At 37.3% G+C, this 21833-nt stretch overlaps 1 protein-coding gene across 1 annotated transcript in view; it reads left to right on the top strand.

Annotated features, from left to right (window-relative positions):
• FUT8 (fucosyltransferase 8 (alpha (1,6) fucosyltransferase)) overlaps positions 1 to 21833 on the top strand; it is a 266134-nt gene that overhangs the window by 68815 nt on the left and 175486 nt on the right. The window contains exons 2-3 of the mRNA XM_006873057.1: positions 15195 to 15310; positions 15435 to 15597. Coding sequence (XP_006873119.1) covers positions 15195 to 15310; positions 15435 to 15597 — 279 coding nt within the window. The remainder of the gene's footprint in view (positions 1 to 15194; positions 15311 to 15434; positions 15598 to 21833) is intronic.

Raw genomic sequence — 21833 nt, 5'->3', positions numbered from 1 at the left:
TCAATCCATTGACATTCAGTGTAATTATTGATAAGTACGAATTGATTGCTTTCATTATGTTACTTTTTTGGTGATGTTGATCGTTCTTTGGTTCTGCTTTCTTTCTTGTGTTGGCTTTGTGTCTTCTGAGTTGTTTTTGGTCGGTTTCCTCCTCGTTTCTCTGTTCGGTTGATCTACTTGGGAATTCGTTTTTGTGATATGTTGTGGAGTGTCAGCTTTCTTTGGGGTTACTTTGTAGTCTACTAACTTCTTTCTGCATTTAGGAAACTCCATTGTAACCTGTAATATACCTGGCATCCTCACCACCTGGGCTTCCATTGCTGCGTTTGTCCCTTCTTTGACATTGATATGTTTTTGGCCTTCATTTGATCTCCCCGTTTTTTCGATTTTGTCGTTGTAGTCTCGTTCTGTTCTGGACTCTGCTATCTGTTAGCGTGGTTTCTCAAAAATGTGAGCCTAGGAGAGATTATGATAGTCCAAAAGCTGTGGGACTGGTATATGAATGCCCACTTTCTAAGATTCCACTGCTAGATAGGAGTGGGGGCAGGGGGCTTAGCTGCAGAGACAGTTGGGGGATGATGGGTGATGTTAAGAAGCTGCTGCAGCCTTTCTTACACTCTCCAGAGTTCCTCACACTCCGTGCGTGGGTAAGCTGCACCTGGCCGATTTTTATTGGGATCTCAAGCCAGGGCAGGGAGAATTCGGGCAGGAGGAAGTTGTATTGCCTCTGGCCCTTCTGGAAGACACCACTTTCTATACCGGCCAGCCCTGGCCCCGTCTTCCAAACTCTGCTGTCGTGGGAGCGCCCTGAGGTCCCCACAGGAAAGAGTCCCAAAATACGCTCTTTTCTTTATCCTTGTTAGCGCGGTTTCTCAAAAATGTGGGTCCAGGAGAGATTATGATAGTCCAAAAGCTGTGGGACTGGTCAATGAATGTTTCTTTTTTCGAGATCCCACTAGTTTTTTCTGCCGGAGCAAGTCCCTACCTTTTCTGATTGTCCTTCTGTACCGGAAGTCTGCAATAGTATATTGACATGGAGTTTTCAGAAATTCAAGCTGAATTCAGAAGAGGATGTTGGGCCATGGATATCATTGCTGATATCAAATGGATCTCAGCTGAAAGTAGAGAATACCAGAAAGATATTTACTTGTGCTTTATTAACTATGCAAAGGATTTCAACTGTGTGGATCATAACAAACTATGGGTAGCATTTTGAGAATGTGCAGTAGATTTGCCTAATGCAGTATGTCATGTTATTTCATGATGCGGCTTCCATGATTATTAATTGAGGATCCAAGCAAAATGAAATTTTTTCCCTCAATTTTTTATTGTGAATTGAGTGAAAAGATTTACAGAGCAGATCATCAGTTTTACAATCAGTAATTCATATTCTTTGCTTCATTACATAGTTGCAATCTCCTCCTTGTACCAAACAGTATTTACTTGTATTCCAGTGCCTCCCTCTACCTTCATCTTTCCTATGCTAACCTCCTTTTTGTTGTATATTGACTGCCCTTTCACCCATATTAAACATGTGTCTACCCTTTCTCGCTTCTTCACCTTTGTAACCATCACTGATTGTTTCTTTTATCAAGAAAAACTTTTTTTTTTTTTAGGAAAAACAAAAAACTTTTTACATCGGTGTTATACAATATTTGTTCTTTGTGATTGACAAATATGTGATTGACATATTTCATTCAGCATGTCTCTTGACTGGTATTGTTAATCCATTTACATTCAGTGTAATTATTATCAATAGGCCTGAATTAATGCTGTCAGTTTTCTGTGTATTGTGTGTGTGTGTGTGTGTGTGTATAGTGCTACTTGATTCTTTGTTCCACATAAGTTTCTATGCTGAGCTGATTTTGTTTTGGGGTTTTGTCATGTTCATTTCTGTTGTGTTCATGTTTACTAAATCTTTCTGATTTTTCTCTTTTTATATTTTTTTATTTTTGATGTGCAGGTGTAATATGTTTTAAGGTTGCCTTGTAATGTATTCATTTTTTTCCTTACTTAAGATGGTCTGTTTTATCTTGAAATTTACTTGACTTCCTTGACGTTAGGAAGTTCTGTTTCTACACTCTTCCCTTTTTTTGCTTCTTAGTTGACTTCATTATACATTGATATCTCTAGTTCTCTATTTTCAGACTTGAAGACTTGTTTTAGTTTAAATACTTCTATATCAGGATTGAGTTCTTGGTGGTGTCATGTATGGTAATCTCAGGTGGTTATCTCCTGTTGTTAGATCTCAGTTCAAAGAACAGCCTTTAGCATTTTTGTAAAGTGGGTTTGATTATTACAAATTCATTTAATTTTCATTTTTCCTAAGGTACTCTCATGATTCTTTCTTTGTCTTTCAATTTGAAAAGTCTGATTATATGTTTTGGTGATTTTCCTTTGGGAGCTATCCTGTTTGGGATTTGTTCAGCTTCTTATATACTTGTCTTCTTGTTTTTTGTGATGTTAGAGAAGTTTTCTTGCAATATTCTTTGAGAATTTTATCTGTGCTTTTTTTTTTTTTTTTTCTTTTCCTGTTCTAGAATTCCTATCACCTATAAGTTGTTTGTCTTCCTGGCGTCCTTCATAACTCTTAGACTTTCTTAAGAGTTTTCATTCTTTTTTCTAATTGTCCTTCTAGTATACTAGTATTGAGAGATTTATCTTCAAGTCATAATTTGGGCTTCTGTTGCTTTGAATCTTCTTCCATGTCATTTCAATGTATTATCCACTTCTGAAATTTTATTATTAATCTTCTTGATTTCTAGTTGCAGATTTTGTATTATTTCAAAATTTGCATTTATTTTGTCTGTTTGTTCTTGTAATGATTTCCAGAATTCTTCTAAAGTTTTTTTCTGTGTTCTTCTTGTTTTCCTTGATCTTTCTGTCAATTTGTTGAAGGTACCAAAATAATCATTATTTTGAATTCATCTTTAGTGAGTTTTATTACCTTTTTTTCCTCATAAATGTTTTGTGTCTCTGCATCTTGATCATTTGTTGGAATCATTCTCTCTTGTTTCTTTGTGTCAGCTAAAATTATCTGTTTTTTCTTGGGCATTGTGGGGCTGTTGTATTTGTGAAAACAGGCAGTGCAGTTATTGGACCCAGAGGGGAGAAATCTCTGGTGGCTTCATGCAATTCAAGGAGCTCACTAGGTGGTTATGGAAGGGAGGTGGCAGCAGGGTTTCTGGCCCTAGATACAGTTCCTATTGGCCTCAGTGTTATCTATGTTCAGGGTACTAAATCCAGAAGTAGTTCGTGGGGAGCTTTGATGGAGTTGGTTTCAGTGTCTGTTTTGACCAAAGGGAAGCTATGGTAACGGTGACTGGTTAAATGCTGGTCTGCTGACTCTGCAGGTTTTGTAGCTCTGGAGTCAAACTCACTTGATTCCAGGTACCAAAGCAGCACATCAAAGTGTCATAGCTGTCCCCCAACTCACACTAGGGTGACTCTCAACCACTCTCAAAGAGCAGGGTCTGCCTAGTGATGGATGAGGGTGGGAGCTGGCCATACCTCTCTCTGGTCACCAGGAGAATATGGGGAAAAGAATACATCACATTTTTTCTTGCTAATATGTTCTGCTAGGACTCTCTCTGATGCTAAAGTTGCTCACAAAATGGTTGAGCCTCACTGGGCCTGCTGTTCACTAGTCAGTTTCCTTCTTGCTCATCCTCTCCTGCCATCAAGCACTCCATCCACTTCTCTAACCTTTCTTCTAACATACAGGGTACCAGAATTTTCATCTGTGTCTGTTTTATTTGGTCTCTTGCATCTTTGTTGAAGAGGGTCTGTATAGTGCATCTGATGAAAGTCCCCCACATTTAAGTCTTTGACAACTTCAATCTTTTCTCCCTTAAGCATGCTGTTTATTGACCCTCTTGTGAGGATTTTACTTTACATTGAGGTGCAATGCATATTGAAGGCTGTAGTGTTTGATCTTCATCGTTAAGTATTTAATTCCTCTTCACTTTGTTCAAGCAATGTTATGTCATCTTGCTTTTGCCTTCAATCCTGATACTACATTCTTCATATATTTCAGCTTTTCAGATGATTTTTTAAGCATACAAATTGAATAAATATGATGAAAGAATACAACAACACTGATGCACGTCTCCTAATTTTTGAACCTAATTTTGAAATTGTTCTCTTAGAAAGACTGTCTCTTGGTTTATGTATAGGTTGATTGTAAGCATTAACTTTTCTGGAATACCCATTCCACAGTCAAATGTGTGTATTTGATCTGCACAGTTGAATGCCTTTGCATAGTCAATAAAGTACTAATAAACATCATTCTGATATTTGTTTCTTTCATCCAAAATCTTTCTAACATCAGCATTGATAACCCTTATTCCACATCCCCTTCTGAATTTGGCTTGAATTTCTGCAATTCACTGTCAATATACTGCTTCAAACATTTAAAAATTATCTTCAGTAAAGTTTTACTTGCATGTGATATTAATGATATTGTTCTGTGATATCCACATTCTCTTGGGTCATCTTTCTTTGGATGGGCACAAATATGGATCTCTTCCAGTAGGTTAGCCAAGTAGATGTCCTCCAAATTTCTTAGGATAGATCAGTGGGAACCTTCAGTGCTGTTGCATAAGTTTGTACTTCCTAGAGCCTTGTTTTTCATCAATGCCGTCATTGCAGCTTGGACTTCTTCCTTCAATACCCTTGGTTCTTGTTTATGAAATCTTGACATGGTTGAACATCGACTAGTTTGTTTTGCACAGTAACTGTGTATCCTTTTCATCTTCTTTTTGCCTTCCATTAGATATGTTATAGTTTGAGTGAACATTCTTGACAATTTCATCTTGCCACTCCTCACTTAAAATTCTTCAATGGCAGTTAAAAAGTTTAACCTTCCTTGCAAGTCATATGAAATCTTTATGAGCTGGCTTTGTCCTATCGCTGCTCTTTTCCACCAGTTCCACTGTAAGATCAGTAACATGAACTGGCTCTGCCATTCCATTTCACACCACCATTCATTAGCAAATGCAAGCTTTCTGCTGAGAATTCTTCCCTCTTCTTTCTACCTAACCCATCAACAAGACCTTTTTAAAGTGTTGAAAAGCAAAGATGTTGGCTTGAGGACTAAGGTGTGCCTGACCCAAGCCATGGTATTTTCAATCACCTCATATGCATGTGAAAGCTAGACAGTGAATAAGGAAGATCGTAGAAGAATTGATGTATTTGAGTTATGGTATTGGAGGAGAATATTGAAAGTGCCATGGGCTGCCAAAAGAATCAATAGATCTGTGTTGGAAGAAGTGCAGCCAGAGTGCTCCTTGGACACCGGGATGGTCAAACTTCATCTCTCATACTTGGCACATATTGTCAGGAGGAACCAATCACTGGAGAAGGATATCATGTTTAGTAAGGTTTAGGGTGAGAGAAAAAGAGGAAGACCCCCAGCGAGATGGATTGGCCAAGTAGCAGCATCGATGGCAACTATTGTGAGGTTGGCCAGGATCAAGCAGTGTTTTGTTCTGCTGTGTATAAGGTCACTATGGGTCGGTACCGACTCGATGGCACCTAACAACAACAACCCATCATCTGCTCTTCTGAAACCCTGTAAAGGTCCCTGTGAGTCAGAACCTACTTGATGGTACTTTACAACAGGAACTACAGTTAACCTTTAAAATACAGCTCATACATTGTCCTCTCTACCAGGCCACTTTTGTCTCTCCTCAATCCATCTAATCACTTCCTCCTTTTTGCTACCTATACCCAAATTTCGATGACACTTAGCAACAACAACAACCCAAATTTAGTATTACCCTTTTCACAAATGAATGCTTGTTTATTTGCTTGCCCTCATCCAGACAATGGGTTTCTTAAGGGAAATATAAGGGTAGGACCCATGTCTTACCTATTTGTTTTTTGTTGTTAAGTGCCATCCAGTCAGTTCCAACTCATAGTAACCTTATATAGGGTTTCTGAGGATCAGCTAGTGAGTGAACCGCTCACCTTGCAGTTCAAACTGACCTTGTGGACCAGTGCATTATCCTGCAATGCCATAATACTTGTCTTAGTATCAGGTACAATTAAACTCCACAGTCAAGGCTTCTTGTTGTTAAGTGCTGTTGAGTCAGTTCTGACTTACAGCTACCCTGTATTGGGTTTCTGAGGAGTAGCTGTTGAGTTTGAACTACTGCCCTTGCAGCTAAAACTGACCTTATCGTCCAGTATGTTATCCTACCATGCCACAGTGTCAGGTACAATTAAAGTACCTAGTCAAAGCTGGGTGTTGTTGTTAAGCACCATCAGCTCAGTTCCACTCATAATAACCCTGCAAAGTGTTTCCGAGTAGTGACTGGTGAGTTTGAGCTGCCAAGCTTGTGTTCATACTGACCTTGCAATCCAGTGCATTTTCCATCAGCACCACACCAGGTCTTGTTGTTGTTGTTATGTGCCGTGGAGTTGGTTCCTACTCATAGCAACCCTGTACAGGGTTTCTGAGGCAGTAAATCTTTACGGGAGCAGAAAGCCTCATCTTTCTCCCGCGGAATAGCTGGTAGTTTCGAACTGCTGGCCTTGTGGCTCAGGATTTAGTGAAATAAAATTACAATGGCCATTTGGAGCTGAAGATCAAATAGATAAGAGGGTTGAAGCACTTTAAGGCCATATTGAGGTAATGAGTCCGTGGCGATTTCTTATAAATTATGTCAGAAAGCAAGCAGTGTGATTGGCTTAAATGATGGGTATATTCAACTTGGAATTCTAGAATTCTGGACCCAGAAAGGTGCTATAGGCCAATGCTTTCAGGGAAGCATGTAATGTATTTCTGGAAGTCAGCAATTGTTACAATCAGTACTATGCAAGAATATCCGAGCATAGTTCCCAGAGAGGTGGTTCTGTGCGTAGTATTTCAACATTTATTTCCCATTTTCTCCATGTCTTTTGAGATAATGTAATACTTCCATTTTCATTTCTTTCATCTGATCTTTAGGTGTTTGCTCAGTCTGTCTAGGCATCAATAATATGTATAATCCCCAACATAAATCCTTAGAATTTTCTCTATTCTAGATTGCCTGTTGATGTTTACCATATCTTTTCTGGAATTGTTTTGTCTCTTTCTAGTACTTATTGTAATTTGGGTAAAAGTTTATAGAGAAAATAAGCTTTCCATTCCACAATTTCTATCCATTTTGTTTTGGGACACCAGCGATTGCAGTTCTCTCAGTGTAACAGCTCTCTTCTCATTTCTTCCCTCCATACTCAGTTTTTACTCTTCCTTCTTCACTGCCCTTTTCTACCCTCTGAACTTTGTTTTTGTGCGGATACTGTCTTTTTGATCTTATATGTAAGGAGCCCTAGTGGATGGAACAGTGTGGGCTGCTAACCACATGGTCAGCAGCTTGAATCCATTGGCCACTCCCATAAAGATTTACAACCTCAAGGAGCTTTGATAGTGTAGTGGTTAGGAATCAGGCTGCGAGCTGCAAGGTCAGCAGTTCTAAATTACCAGCTGTTCCCTGGGAGAAAGATAAGGCTTTCTGCTCCTATAAAGATTTACAGCCTCGGAAACCCTGTACAGGGTCGCTATGAGTCGGAATAAACTCCAGGGCACTTAACAACAGCAACAACAAATCTTATATGGAATCTTGGGAAAGTTGATTTGAACCACAAGGTTGGTGGTTCAAGCTCACAAGCTGCTCCTGGGAAGCCCTATACAAGGTTGCTATGGGTTGGAGCCAACTCATCGGCACTTAACAACAACAACAACAAACTGTGTATATAAGGTCATGATATTGCAGTGGGTTTGGATGTTTTTTTTTGGGGGGGGGGTCATTTATGGTTGATTATACTGAAGCATACAATTCTCCCTGCTGTTATTATTGATTTTATAAGCCTGTCTTTTGTTTGGCTGAAAGTTGATCCTCAGGTGTAGGTTCAGTTCTAGGCTTGAAAGGAGTCTAAGGACCACAGTTTCTGAGATTCTACCAGTCTGTCACAGACCAGTAAATTTAGTCTTTTCAATGGTTTTGAATTTTATTATACTTTGTTTTTGATTGTTTTTGCTCTCCTTCTTTGCACAGGGCTTTCTTTTGTGATCCTAATCAGGCCATGAGTAGTGATACCTAGTTGTTCTTTTCTCAGTGCCATGGAGTCTGTGGTTTCTCTGGTCCATTAGTCATTTCCTTGAGTTTTGATTTTTTTTTCATTCTTCTGTGCTGCAAATGAAGTTGTTGTTGTTGTCAGGTGCCATGGAGTCAGTACCAACTGATTGCAACCCTGTGCAGAACAGAATGAAATACTGTCTGGTCCTGTGCCAATCTCACAGTTATTCCTATACTTGAGCCTATTGTTGCTGCCCCTCTGTGAATCTGTATGCATGTTTATAGCTGTTTCTCCTCATTTTGAGTTGTGCCCCACCAGCAAATGAAGGTCCTGAAAGCTTTACTCCATTCATGTCATCACAGTCAAGTCCACTTTGAAGAGACAACTCCTACCTAGTTGTATTTTGAGTGCCTTCAAACCTGAGGGGCTCATTTTCTGGCTGTTAACCTCAAGGTCTATAATGCAGTGGGTTAATGTGCTGAACTGCAAGGTCAATGGTTCAAACCCCCAAGCTGCTCCTAGGAAACCCCCTACAGGGTCACAATGAGTCAGAACCAACTCGACCATACTTAACAACAACAACCTCAAGGTCAGCAGTTCAAAACTACCAGCTATTCTGTAGGAAAAAGATGAGGCATTCTGCTCCTGTAAAGATTTATAGCCTCAGAAACCCTTTACAGGGTCGCTATGAATCGGAACCGACTCGACTCTACAGTACATTACCAACACCACTGTATCCGACAGTACTCTGGTGCTCTTCATCTTGTTTCAGTATTCAATATTCTGGTGCTGACGGTGTTTCACTGCTATTCATAAGATTTTCAGTGACTAAATATCCGGAAGTAGTTTGTCTATCCTTCTTCCTAGTCTGTCTTAGTCTGGAAGCTCATCTGAAACCTGTCCACCATGGATGACCCTGCTTTCAGAATCACAGCAACACGCAACCAACACAGTACGATGAACTTCCAAATGAAGAGAGACCAATAGTTGAACATTTTATAGTCTCTTGTTTGCTTTTTTAAGGCCTCAGTGGCTACTACTCACTATAATAAGATGCAAAACATTGAATCATTTACATTAAACATAAGTAAATACAATTACTTACACTCCAATTTTTCTGTGTTTTTGTGTCAATTCTGTCTACCTTTTTATAAAAATTAAAAGAGTAAGGAAAAAGTCTACCATTTTTAATAAAGAATAAAATAACTAAAATGAATCGTTTAGTTACACAGAGCATCTACTATGTTTAATTTCTACTAGATTTGTTCCTTTAGCAAACAGACCAGAATTTTTTGTACTTAAAATGTTCAAATTTTTATCATGAACCCTATATAGGCTCTTCATTTCAGAGTAGGGATATGTATTAAAAATTATCTGTAGAATATGCTTGTAAGGGAATAAGATATTAATACAGAAATTAAAATACTTATATATTGTGCTGCTCTAAGATGTGTTAGAATTTCATAGTACTAATTTGAATATTTAAAAATCTAAATTAAAAGTAACTAGCAAACTCTTAAAGTACAAAACCATTTTTGAACCTGATTTCTTAAAGTATAAATTTCAGTTGATGCCTAAGAATAAATGCTCAAACTTTCTGAAGATTACTTATCTAATACCTTATACTTACTGCGTTTATTAATTGTTGTTAGGAGTTGTAGAGGTTCTGTTGAGTTAATTCCAATTCGTATAACAGAATGAAACACTACCAAGTCCTGTGTTATCTTCATAATCATTGCTCAGTTTGAGGCCATTGTGGTACAGCAACTGTGCCAACCCATTTCTTTGAGGGTCTTCCTCTTTTGTACTGTCCCTCTATATGTGACCAAGCATGATGTCCTTCTCTTCTGACATGTCTACAGTGTATGTGACGAAGTCTTACCTCCTCACTTCTAGCTGTACTTCTTTCGAGACAGATGTGTTCATTTATCGGGAAATCGCAAGGTATATTCAATATTCTTCACAAGCACCATAATTCAAAAACGTCAGTTTTTTAGTTGTCAAGGATTTTATTTTACTTGGATCCACATTCAACACACATGGAAATAATAGTGGAGAAATCAAATGATGTGTTGCATTGAGCAAATTTGCTGCAAAGAAATTCTTTAAAGTGTTAAAAAAAAAAAGTCACTTTAAAGAAGATGGTGCACAATAAATAAAGAAGACCAAAGAAGGAATTAACTTTCTAAAATTCTGGTGCTGATTTTAAACCACATAGCATTACCTTCTTCTGTTTGAACTACCACTGCTTCTTCATTTATGTACATATTTCCCAAGAGCACAGTTACCTGTTCAGGAATTCCCATTCTTCTCATTGTTATCCATAATTTGTTTTGATCCACACACAGTCTTTTGCATAGTCAGTAAACACAAGTAAACATCTTTCTGTTATTCTCTGTTCTCAGCAAGATCCATGTGACATGCTGAAAAATACTTTTTAATCCATGTCCTCTTTTAAATTTGACTTGAATTTTTGACAGTTCCCTATCGATGTATTACTACAATCATTTTTTAATTATCTTCAGTGAAATTTCACATTTGTGTCTTTCATTGATATTGTGTGGTAATTTTTGCATTCTGTTGATTCATCTTTCTTTGGAATGGTCACAAATAAGGGATCTCTGGCAGTCAGTTGGTCAGGTAGTTGTTTTCCAAATTTCTTGGCACAGATGAATGTGTGTTTTCAGTACTGTTTCTGTTGAAATAGCTCAGTTGGTATTCCATTAATTCCTGGAGTCTTGTTTTTGCTAATGCTTTCAGTGCAGCTTGTCCTTGTGGTTCTTGATCATATGCTACCTCCTGATATGACTGAATAGCAACCTTTTTTGTTTGTTTGTTTGGTTTTTTTTTTGGTACAGTGTCTCGATGTATTCATTCCTTCCATCTTCTTTTGATTTTTCCTGTGTCTTTCAATAATTTGCCCTTGTTGTTGTTAAGTTCCATTGAATCAAGTTTGATGCATAGCAGTCTTATAGAGTTTCCAAGGAGCAGCTGGGGAATTGAACCACCAGCCTTGCAGTTAGCAGTCCAGTGCTTATCTTATAGCACTATACCAGGACTAGAATTTGCCCTTGTTGTTTGAAAGTGCTCTTGTGTCTGTTCCGACACATAGCAACCTTTTATTGGGTTTCCAAGGAGGGACTGACAAGCTTGAACTGCTGGCCTTGTGGAGGAGAATATTGGAAGTGCAATGGACTGCCAAAAGAACCAACAAGTCTATGTTGGAAAAAGTGCAGCCAGAGTGCTCCTTGGAGACCAGGATGGCTAAACTTGGTCTTTCATACTTTGGACACACTGTCAGGAGGGACCAGTAGCTGGAGTAAGATACCACGTTTTGGAGGGTAGAGGGTCAGAGAAAAAGAGGAAGACCCCCAGCGAGATGGATTGGCAAAGTGGCAGAATCAATGGGCTCAAGCGTGGCAACGTTAGTGAGGTTGGCCCAGGTTTGGGCAGCCTTTTGTTCTGCTGTGCATAAGGTCACTATGAGTCAGTGGCACCTAACAACAACAAATTTGATTCCTAGTTTTATTACCTGGTCTCCCTTTTTGGAATATGAGTATTATCCTGTCACTGAAAGTGTTTTGTTTCATGATTGATCTTGAAATAGTCTTTATGATGAATGCAATGATACTCAAATCCAATTTGTCATTGTATGGTAGACCATATGATTGTCCAATTTAAATGACGAATACCAGCCTATTTATGCCTAATAATTTTTCATTGGATTCCTGGCATTATGATCTTTACCTTGTTACTTGAAATGTTTGTATCTGTATAAATATTCTCAAGCTTTTTCCTGGGATGCAATCAAATTACTTTGAAATAGTTTAATCATTTCATGTCGTGAGGTTAAGAACTGTTAGGCAGGACTCAGGCAGTATTTAGTCTGTGTCTTCCTTTAGCACTCTTTGAGAGTTCTTCCCTAGCTGGTAGTTTCCTTACATGCACATGCTGATCAGTACTGAGTTTTCAAGTGTCATCTCTATAGCTACCTCTGGGTTCAACTTTCTCCGCTCCAGTACTCTGCCATGTGAACTCTAGTTGTCTTGGTCTTTGTGTACCATCAGCTCCATTTACTCAACTCTGAGAATTTACCAGGCCCCATGGCCTAGAGACTTTCAAGACAGTAAGCTGAAACATTCAGAAGGGTCTTAACCTTTTTTCTTTTCAGAGATCACTGTTCTTTGTTGTCCGATTCCAGTTTCATTAAGCCATTGTTTTCATACATTTTTTGTCTGGAGCTTTTAGTTATCTTTGGCGGGATGGTAAATCTTATCTCTGTTTCTTTCTTTTTCCTAGAAGCAGAAGCGCCAATATATATTTTGCATAGTGAAAATGATAAAAGAACATTTTATTCCCCAAGGATTCAGAAAAGGGACTGCTCATGAAGATTGACTGTTTTCTGCAGGGAGTTTGGAAATAATAGGCTTCATTTTGCACTTTTTTACATTGACTTCTCCAGTACTTTTCTTTATCTGCATTTTTCTATAGTTGGATTATTATTATCTATAATAATGTAATATAAGTCACTAGTCCAGTTATGTTTTACTGGAATTAGATTGGATTTAGTACCTCAAGTAAATATGCCCAAAAGGTCATCTCTGTTTTTACATGCCTGTGTTGCTCCTGATGTCATCCCATGAATATGTGAAGAAATTATATTAAAAGGGAGAATTTAGGCACAATCGCTTTATTGTCTGAAATTTTGCATCACTAAAATGTTCTGAAATTTACTATCGCTAAAATGTTCTGAAATTTATTGTACTGACATATATATTTTATGGAATATTGCTGTGATGCCAAAATAAATCTCAAAATAAATCTGTTTTCAAATTTTTTCCTAGAAATCTGTCACAAGATTAAAAAAGAGATTAAGAGCTAAGTTACATAAACTGTGTATAAGGAAATATCTCATTTGTTAATGTACATGCATTTGTACACATAAATTGGATAATTTTGTACCTAAGTACTTTGTTTTATAATTATTCACTTTGGAGACACAAATGAAGACTTTTTATTCATATTCTGCTGCTTGGGACACTCCTGATTAGAATTGTTAGTTTTCATACTTGTCAATATTAATGCATTCAGCTTCACATGCAATTATAGAATGCATCAATTTACTCTAGAGTAGCTGTAGCAAGGACTTCTAACACTAAATATATGTTCTGAAATAAAATAAGTAATTAATAGTTATTTGCCTTCATCAGTTATAAATTTAAAATGTATGGAAAGCTAGAAAAACTACTATTTCAGAGTATCTTTGCATCCAAGGACATAAATTATCATCCGATGTAAATTCTACCATTTGTAATTTTAAATGATGTTCTTTAAACAGTTAATATTACAGCCCATTGCTACAATGAATTAAGTAGTTTTAAGTGATAGACATTTATTCTCTTATACTTCTGGAGGCCAGAAGTTCTAAATAAGTTTCACTGGGCACCAACCAAATTGTTCCCAGGCCCACCTTGATGCAGGAAGCTGTATTGGAGAATCCCTCTTTCTGTCTATTCCAGCTTTTAAAGATGCATTCCTTGATGATTGCCCCTTTCTCTGTCTTCAAAGCCAGCAACATTGTCATACCAACTTCTCTGCATTCCTCTGTGATGACACTTGTGATTACAATGTGGTTCACTCCCATAATTTTGAATAATCTCATTGAAAAATCCTTAACGTAAATCACATCTCCAATTTTGCATATGGTCAAAATAGGAGGCAACAGTGCCAGAAGTCTTATAAAAACAAAACATGTTAGAAATAAACACAATCCAGAAAGAAGTGCAGATAAATTTGATACTATTAGCAAGAGTTTAGAGTTCCTTTACTATGTTCTAGCATTTTATATTGCTGACTGACATTTTTGCTCCTGATAGGAACAAACAGGATATTAATCTTAAGTTTTTTTCTAATATACTTCATTTAATTCTATATACTTCTTTATCATACTTCATGGTCTTTCCCTCCTCTAGAAAATTCATGCTTATTAGTGTAAGGTCTTTAATTTTTAAACTGGGGCATGGATTTATATAGCCTAATACTATGGTTAATTCAGAAGCAATTTGCAGTTTATTTTGGTGTCCATAGATAACATGCCTTCTTATTATTTTTAAGCTCTTTCTTCACCCTCTTTTTTACAGTTTTGTTTTTTTTTAACTTTTTATTATTTGAGTAGAGGTTTACAGAGCACATCTTCAGTTTTACAGTCAACAAATCATATATTTTATTTCACTTCAATGATTATAGTCCCTCCATGTACCATTGTTGTTGTTAAGTGCCGTCGAGTCGGTTCTGACCCATAGCGACCCTGTATAGGGTTTCCAAGGAGTGACTGGTGAGCTTGAACCTCTGGCCTTGCAGTTCAAATGGCTTTGCAGTCTGGCGCATTAACTCACAGCGCAACACCAGGACTCCATCTGTGTACCATTAGTTAATAGTATTTACCTGGATTCCCTACCTTCATCTTTCTTTTGCCAACTTCACTCTTGTATATCACCTTCTTTGTCATCCAAATTGACATGTGTCTACCCTATTGTTGTTGTTGTTAATTGCCGTCTAGTTGATCCTGACTCATAGTGACTCTGTATAAGGTTTCTGAGGAGCTGCTAGTGAGTTTGAATCACCCCTCGCAGTCTAGCGCCACAACAGGCATAACCAGTGAATAATTTTCCCTTCCTCTCCACCCCTGATACTCTCAAAACTAGTGAAGAATTTAGCATTCTGCCACTAATAGGATGGTAGCTCTTAGGAGACAGCTCTTAAGGTTTCTCAGTTGCTAGAAGATCATAGATTTCTGAGCTAGATTATTCTTTCATATTTTTGTTCGGTATCATTGTAGGATAGATACTGGACATCTGACCGCAAGGTTGGCAGTTTGAACCCACCAGCCACTCCTTGGAAATCCTGTTAAGGTTGCCCTCAGTTAGAACCAACTCAAGGGCACTGCACTTAACAACAACATTATTGTAATGTTTACACTTTAGTTCTTTGAAGAGAAAATGTCATTAGATGCTTCTGTTATACTGTGTGGTTCATTAACTTGCAGAATGACCAATAAATAATTTTTAGCAAAGTAGCCATGTATTTTGTTGCATAATTTATAAGCTTACATTTTCTTCTTTGACCTGTAGGATACCAGAAGGCCCCATTGACCAGGGGACAGCTTCAGGAAGGGTACGTGCTTTAGAAGCTCAGCTTGTAAAGGCCAAAGAACAGATTGAAAATTACAAGAAACAAACCAGAAATGGTAGGTGATGATGCAGTGTTTTTCGTGTTTCAAAATACCGGTGTTATGCACAAATAATTAAAAATTTCCTTTCATCAGAATGTTGAAAATGCTGAATGCTGAAACTGTGTCTTTTTGACTGCAGGTCTGGGGAAGGATCATGAAATCCTGAGGAGAAGAATTGAAAATGGAGCTAAAGAGCTCTGGTTTTTTCTACAGAGTGAATTGAAGAAATTAAAGAATTTAGATGGAAATGAACTCCAAAGACACACAGATGAATTTCTTTCAGATTTGGGACATCATGAAAGGTACTATTTACCCAATAGATTTGAGTTTAATAAGGATTATAATCTAAGAATGGGAAATTTAAATTTTGTTAATTTCACATTTGAATAGTAAAAAATGTGCACTTTTTTAGGAGAGGAATACCTTAGATATCAAAGGCAATCAAAATGCTGTCTATCATATAAAATATATCATAGGAAAATATTACTTAAATGTTTCTAGATGTCGTTATATCCTAAGTAAACTCTGAAGTCAGTGGTACCAGCCAACAGTATGCTAAAACATCTTGCAGTAAATTCCCTTCATATCTAATCAATATTTGAATTGGAGAGCAAATTTTACCTGAGTACACTGGAACTGGGAGTCATGGTGTGTGCTGTGGATTAGTACGCTGGACTGCAAAGTCTGTTTGAGCCTCAGGGTCGGCAGTTCAAACTCACCGGTTTGTCCTTGGAAACCCTATACAGGGTTGCTGTGGGTCAGAACTGACTCAAGGGCACTCAACAACAGCAACACTGGAACTGAGAGTCCTGGTATGGCACTGTAGGATAAGCACTGGACTGCAAAGTCAGATTGAACTGCAAGGTCAGTGGTTCAAATCTACCAGCTGCTCCTTGGAAACCCTATACAGGGTTGTTATGAGTCAGAACAAATTCAACAGCACTAAATAACAACACCACACTGGAACTTATGTGAGGTTGGCAGATATTTTCTAATTTAAAAATTAGAAACTTCAAAATAGTCCTTTTTAGAATTGTTAACTAAAGGTTAAAGGTTTTTTATAAAAAGCAGCATTCTGTTAATTATTCTTCCATTTAGTTGCTATAACAAAGAATCTGGATCTGCCTAGTTATTTTGTTTTTCTGTGTATGCATTCCTAAAAAATGTAGTTTGTCTTCCATAGATAAATAACATTTGGGTGTTGGTATATTCATGCAGAGCAAAATATATCTGAGAATCATTATAGGTACAGTGAAACCTGTCCTTAGGTCTATTATATTTAAAAGACTATATTCCTACTAGGATTCTGATAACAATTACTGTCTCATTAGTGAACAATCAAAGAAAAATTACCATATTAACATAATCTAACACTGTGAAGAAGAAAAGAATTACCCCATGCAAGCAAGGGATTCATATATATTAACATCACTAGTTTTATTATACAGATTTGAAAAATTACTCTGCTATTTTAAGGGAAATTATGAATAAATAAAAGTTACCAATTTATTGCAATCACTTTAGCACTAATGAGTCTACAGAAGTATGATAGCATTTATTTTAAGGGGCATTGAATTGTTAAGCCACCCATTATGTGGTGGTGGTGTGATCTAGTTGGTTCTGACTCACAGCAACCCTGTGTTGGGTTTCCAAGGAGCGACTGGTGGATTTGAACAACCAACCTTGTGGTTAGCAGTCCAGTGCTTATCCTAAAGTGTCACACCAGGACTCCTCTAAGTAGCCCCTTGAAAATTTTAAGCCCAGCTTACAGTCAGGACATACTTTTTTGACTTTTACGACTATTCGACAAAGTGCTAACTAATTCTGCTCTCTTAATGCTTCTCTGCATTACCCTAATGCTGATAAATAGGCAATGAACTTGTATTAATTGAAATTTTGTGCTTTGCTTAAGGGAATTTTGTAGGGAAATGCAGATCTGAAGAGGATTTAAGTTGGGTAGGTTATGTGGTATATATGGAAGAATTTGAGTTCTTGACTTCAATTTTAAGATTTGAGCAATGACGTCCATCACTTGTCTATCAGTTTGCCACACTGTAGTAGTTTGTTGCTGTGATTCTGGAAGCTATGCCTCTGTTATTTATATACTGGAGAGTCATTGTGAACAGGTTTCAGCTGAGCTTGCAGGCAAAGCTAGACTAAAAAGGAGAGGTGGACCACTCTGAAAGCTTAGCCACTGAAAACCTTATGAATAGCAATGGGACATTGTCATATATAAGGTCAGAAGATGAGCCCCTCAGATTGGATGACCCTTAAAATACAACTGGGGAAGAATGGCCTTCTCAAAGTAGTGTTGGCCAAAGATTTGAGGATCTTCATTTGTTGATGTGACACACTCACATGAGAAAAAACAGCTGCAAACGTCTATTGATAATCAGAACACAGAGTATATGAAATATAAATCTAGAAAAATTGGAAGTCATCAAATGACCTGGAACACATAAAAATTGATATCCTAGGCATTAATGAGCAGAAATAGACTCGCATTGGCCATTTTGAATCAGATCAACATATGGTTTACCATCCTGGGAAAAACAGATTGAAAAGGAATGGTGTCATTAAAAAGAACATTTCAAGTACAATGCTATCTGTGATAGAATAATAGTCATATGCCTACAAGGAATACCAGTTGACACCAGTATTATTCAAATTTGTTTGTTGTAGTTAAGTGCTGTCAAGTTGGTTCCAACTCATAGTGATCTTTTGTTGTTTCCAAGGAGTGGCTGGTGAGCTTGAACCTCCCAATTTGTGGTTCAAACCAACCTTACGGTCAAAACCCACAGCTCCACACCAGGACTCCCATTCAAATTTAGATACTGACTATTAAAGCCAGTGTGATAGTTAGGTTCTGTGTCAGCTTGACTGAACCAGGATGATAGTTAACTCTATGATAACCAGTTAACTCTGTGATAACCAGTTGATAGTTAACTCTATGATTGGCTTTGAGCAGGCATAGTTAACTCTGTGATGATTGGCTGTGAGCAGCCAATCAATCGACAAGATGTTTCCTTGTGGGCTGCTCCCAATTTAATGGACATGCAGGAAAAACTCGACCATCATCCTACTGCCACCCCTGCTTCAGCACAGAGGTCCTGCTCTGTGCCCTGATTTGGGATTCCTGCCTTCCAGAGCCACCCACTGATCTTGGTTTACCTGACCTGCGCTTGGGACTCTCCTAATGTGTACAACTGTAAGCCATTTCCTTGATTAAATTTCTCTTTATTAAGTAGTGCTGGTTTTACTTCTCTAGGGAACCGAGCCTAAGACAGCCAGTGATGAAATTGAAAAATTCTACCAACTACTTTAATCTGAAATTGATTAAAGGTGAACTGGTAAATGCTGGTGATTGGAATTCGAAAGTTGGAAACATAGGGGACTGATGAGTAATTGGAAAATATGGCCTTGGAGATAGAACTGATAATGGAGATCACATGATAGAATTTTGGAAGACCAATGACTTATTCATTGCAAAAACTTTTGTCAACAGGATAAAAACTAACTATACACATGGGCCTCACAAGATGGAATACATAGGAATCAAATTGATTACATCTGTTCTAAGACATAATAGAAAAGATCATCAGCCTAAACAAAGTCAAGGGCTGACTATGAAATATATCATCAATTACTCACATGCAAGTTCAGGCTGAAGCTGAAGAAAATTAAAACAAGACTATGAGAGCCAACATATTACCTTGAGTATATCCCATCTAAATTTAGAGATCATCTTAAGAAGAGATTTAATGATTAGACACCAAGACCAAAGACCACGAGAGCTCTGGGATGACATCAAGAACATCATACATGAAGAAAGCAAAAGGTCATTAAAAAGACAGGAAAGAGCTCTCTCTTTCACTGTGGACCTGGGAGTCTACCATTGTAAGGTGCAATCTTACAAAGACTGAAGTCTTTGATCTTCATCAGTTCAATCAGCATAATGCCAACAATATAACATCTTGTGGAAGGGAAAGGAGACCAAAGTCCCTGAGAACTAAATTATGACATTATTCTGGAAAGCTGATATGCCATAATGAAGGACAGTAAAGATGTATTGTTGGCTTTCTAACTGAAGACAAACTGCTTATGGTGATTCTTTGAAACTGGAAAGATATTGGCCAAATCAAACTGATAATACTGAAGGAAAAGGCACAAACTGTACTGAAGACATTGACAAAAAAAACAAGGCTCCAGGAATTGATGAATATAAATTGAAACCTTTCGATAAACTGTTAATTGGGAGATAGCTATCTGGTCAACCAGTTGGAAGAGATCAATATTTATGCTGTTTCCAAAGAAAAGTGACCCAATAATATGTGCAGATCATATAACCATATTATCAGTATCATGAACAAATAAAATATTTTGCTGAAATTAATGTTAAAATGGGGCAATAATACATTGAAGAGAACTGCCAAAAATACTGGATTCAGAAGTGGACTTGGAACTAAGGATGTCATTGCTGATGTCAGATGGATCTTTGAAAGTGGAGAATACAGAAAGATGTTTACACATGTTTTAATGACTATGCAAAAGATTTGGACTATGTGGATCACAGCAAAATCTGAATAACATTGTGAATAATGTTTATTCCAGACACTTAATTTTACTCATGAATAACTTATACATAGACCAAGAAGCAGTCGTTAAAATAGAACAAGGGGATACTGAATGGTTCAGCAGCAGAAAAGTATGCACAAGGGTTGTATCCTCTCATCATATTTGTTCAGTTTTTGTGATGAGCAAATAATTCAAGGACCCGGAGTATATGGAAAAGAACATGTCATCAGGATTGGACGAAAACTCATTAATTATATGTGATATGCAGGTGATACAACCTTGCTTGCTAGAAGCAAAGAAAGCTTAAAATGCTTACTGATGAAGATTAAAGACTACAGCCTTTCTAATGCTGTACCTCGATGTAAAGAAAACAAAAAGACTCACAACTGGGCCAATAAACAGCACAATGATGAAAGGAAAAAAGACTGAAGCTGTCAAAGACTTCATTTTGCTTGCATCCACAGTCAGCACTCATGGAAGCAGCAGTCAAGAAATCCAGTGAAATATTGCATTATGTAAATCTGCTACACAGGACCTCTTTAATGTGCTAAAGAGCAAAGATATCAGTATGAGAACTAAGGTATGCCTAGTGTAAGCCATGGTATTTTCAATTGTCTCATATACATGTGAATAAGGACATTCATATGGACAGTTAATAAGGAATTCTGGAGAAGAATTGATGCATTTGAATTATGGTGTTGGAGAAGAATATTAAAAGTACCATGCACTTTAAGAAGAACTAGTAAATCTGTCATAGAAAAACTACTGTCAGAATGTTCCTGAGAAGCCAAAATGGCAAGTTTTCATCTCTCCTACTTCAGGAATGGTATCAGGAGGTTCCAGCCCTTAGGGGGAGGACATCATGCTTTGTAAAATTGAGGGTCCGCAAAAATGAGGAAGATCCCAATGAGATGATTGACACAGCGGTAGCGGCAATGGGCTGAAATGTAACAACAATTGTGTAGATGACATAATTGAGCAGTGTTTTGTTCTGTTGTATATGAGTTAGAACTGACTTAATGACACCTAACAACTACACTTTGTGTTTGATAAGCTTTTTTTGCCAGATTTCTCTGGCTAGAACATACATTATAGTTGAACACAAACTGTAGGAATAAACATTTTTGTCTTCTTCATGATTTTAGAAGGAAATTTGTCAGTTCTTTACCATTAAGTATGATATTAGCTGTGGATTTTTAAGGGATGTTTAAATAAGGCCTAGGATATTCTCTTATATTCCTAGTTTTTGTATTGTTTTTATCATGATAGGGTGTTGTGTTTTGTCAAGTGCTATTTTATGTTTACTGAAAAAAAAATCATGATTTTGGTTGCTATTTTACAAACATGCTGTATTGCATTAATAAATTTTTAAATTTGAACCCACATTGTATTTCTGAGATAAATACTATTTAGTAATGGTATATAATTGTTTTTATATAATGCTGCATTTGTTTAGAGTTTACACCAATAGGGTGCACAGTGATACCTTGGGAATATTAAGGGTTTGGTGCCAGATCACTGTAATAAAGTGAATATTGCAATTAAAAAAAAAAAAGACAGGAAAGAAGGAAAAGACCCAATGGATGTCAGGAGAGACTCTGAAACGTGCTCTTTTGCTCTTGCACATAGAGTCACTAATGCAACTGGAAAAAATGATGGAAGTGGTGAATAGAAAATTTCAAAAGACAGCTCGAGAAGACAAAATAAAGCATAATGAAATGTGGAAAGAAAGAACTGGAGTTAGAAAACCAAAAAAAAAAAAAAAAACCACCCAGTATTTCTCATGTTGAAATAACTTGAACAAAAAAATCAAGCATCAACTTACAATATTGAAGGATTCTATGGGGAAAATGGAGTTCTCTTGCAGGTTGTAGCATAATGCACTGGACTGCAAAGTCGGTTTGAACCGCAAAGTCGATGGTTCAAGCTCACTAGCCACTCCTTGGAAACCCTATATAGGGTT

This window comes from Chrysochloris asiatica, unplaced genomic scaffold (assembly GCF_000296735.1).
Source record: "Chrysochloris asiatica unplaced genomic scaffold, ChrAsi1.0 scaffold00221, whole genome shotgun sequence".
NCBI classification, from domain to species: domain Eukaryota; kingdom Metazoa; phylum Chordata; class Mammalia; order Afrosoricida; family Chrysochloridae; genus Chrysochloris; species Chrysochloris asiatica.
This window is presented reverse-complemented; position numbering and strand designations above follow the sequence as displayed.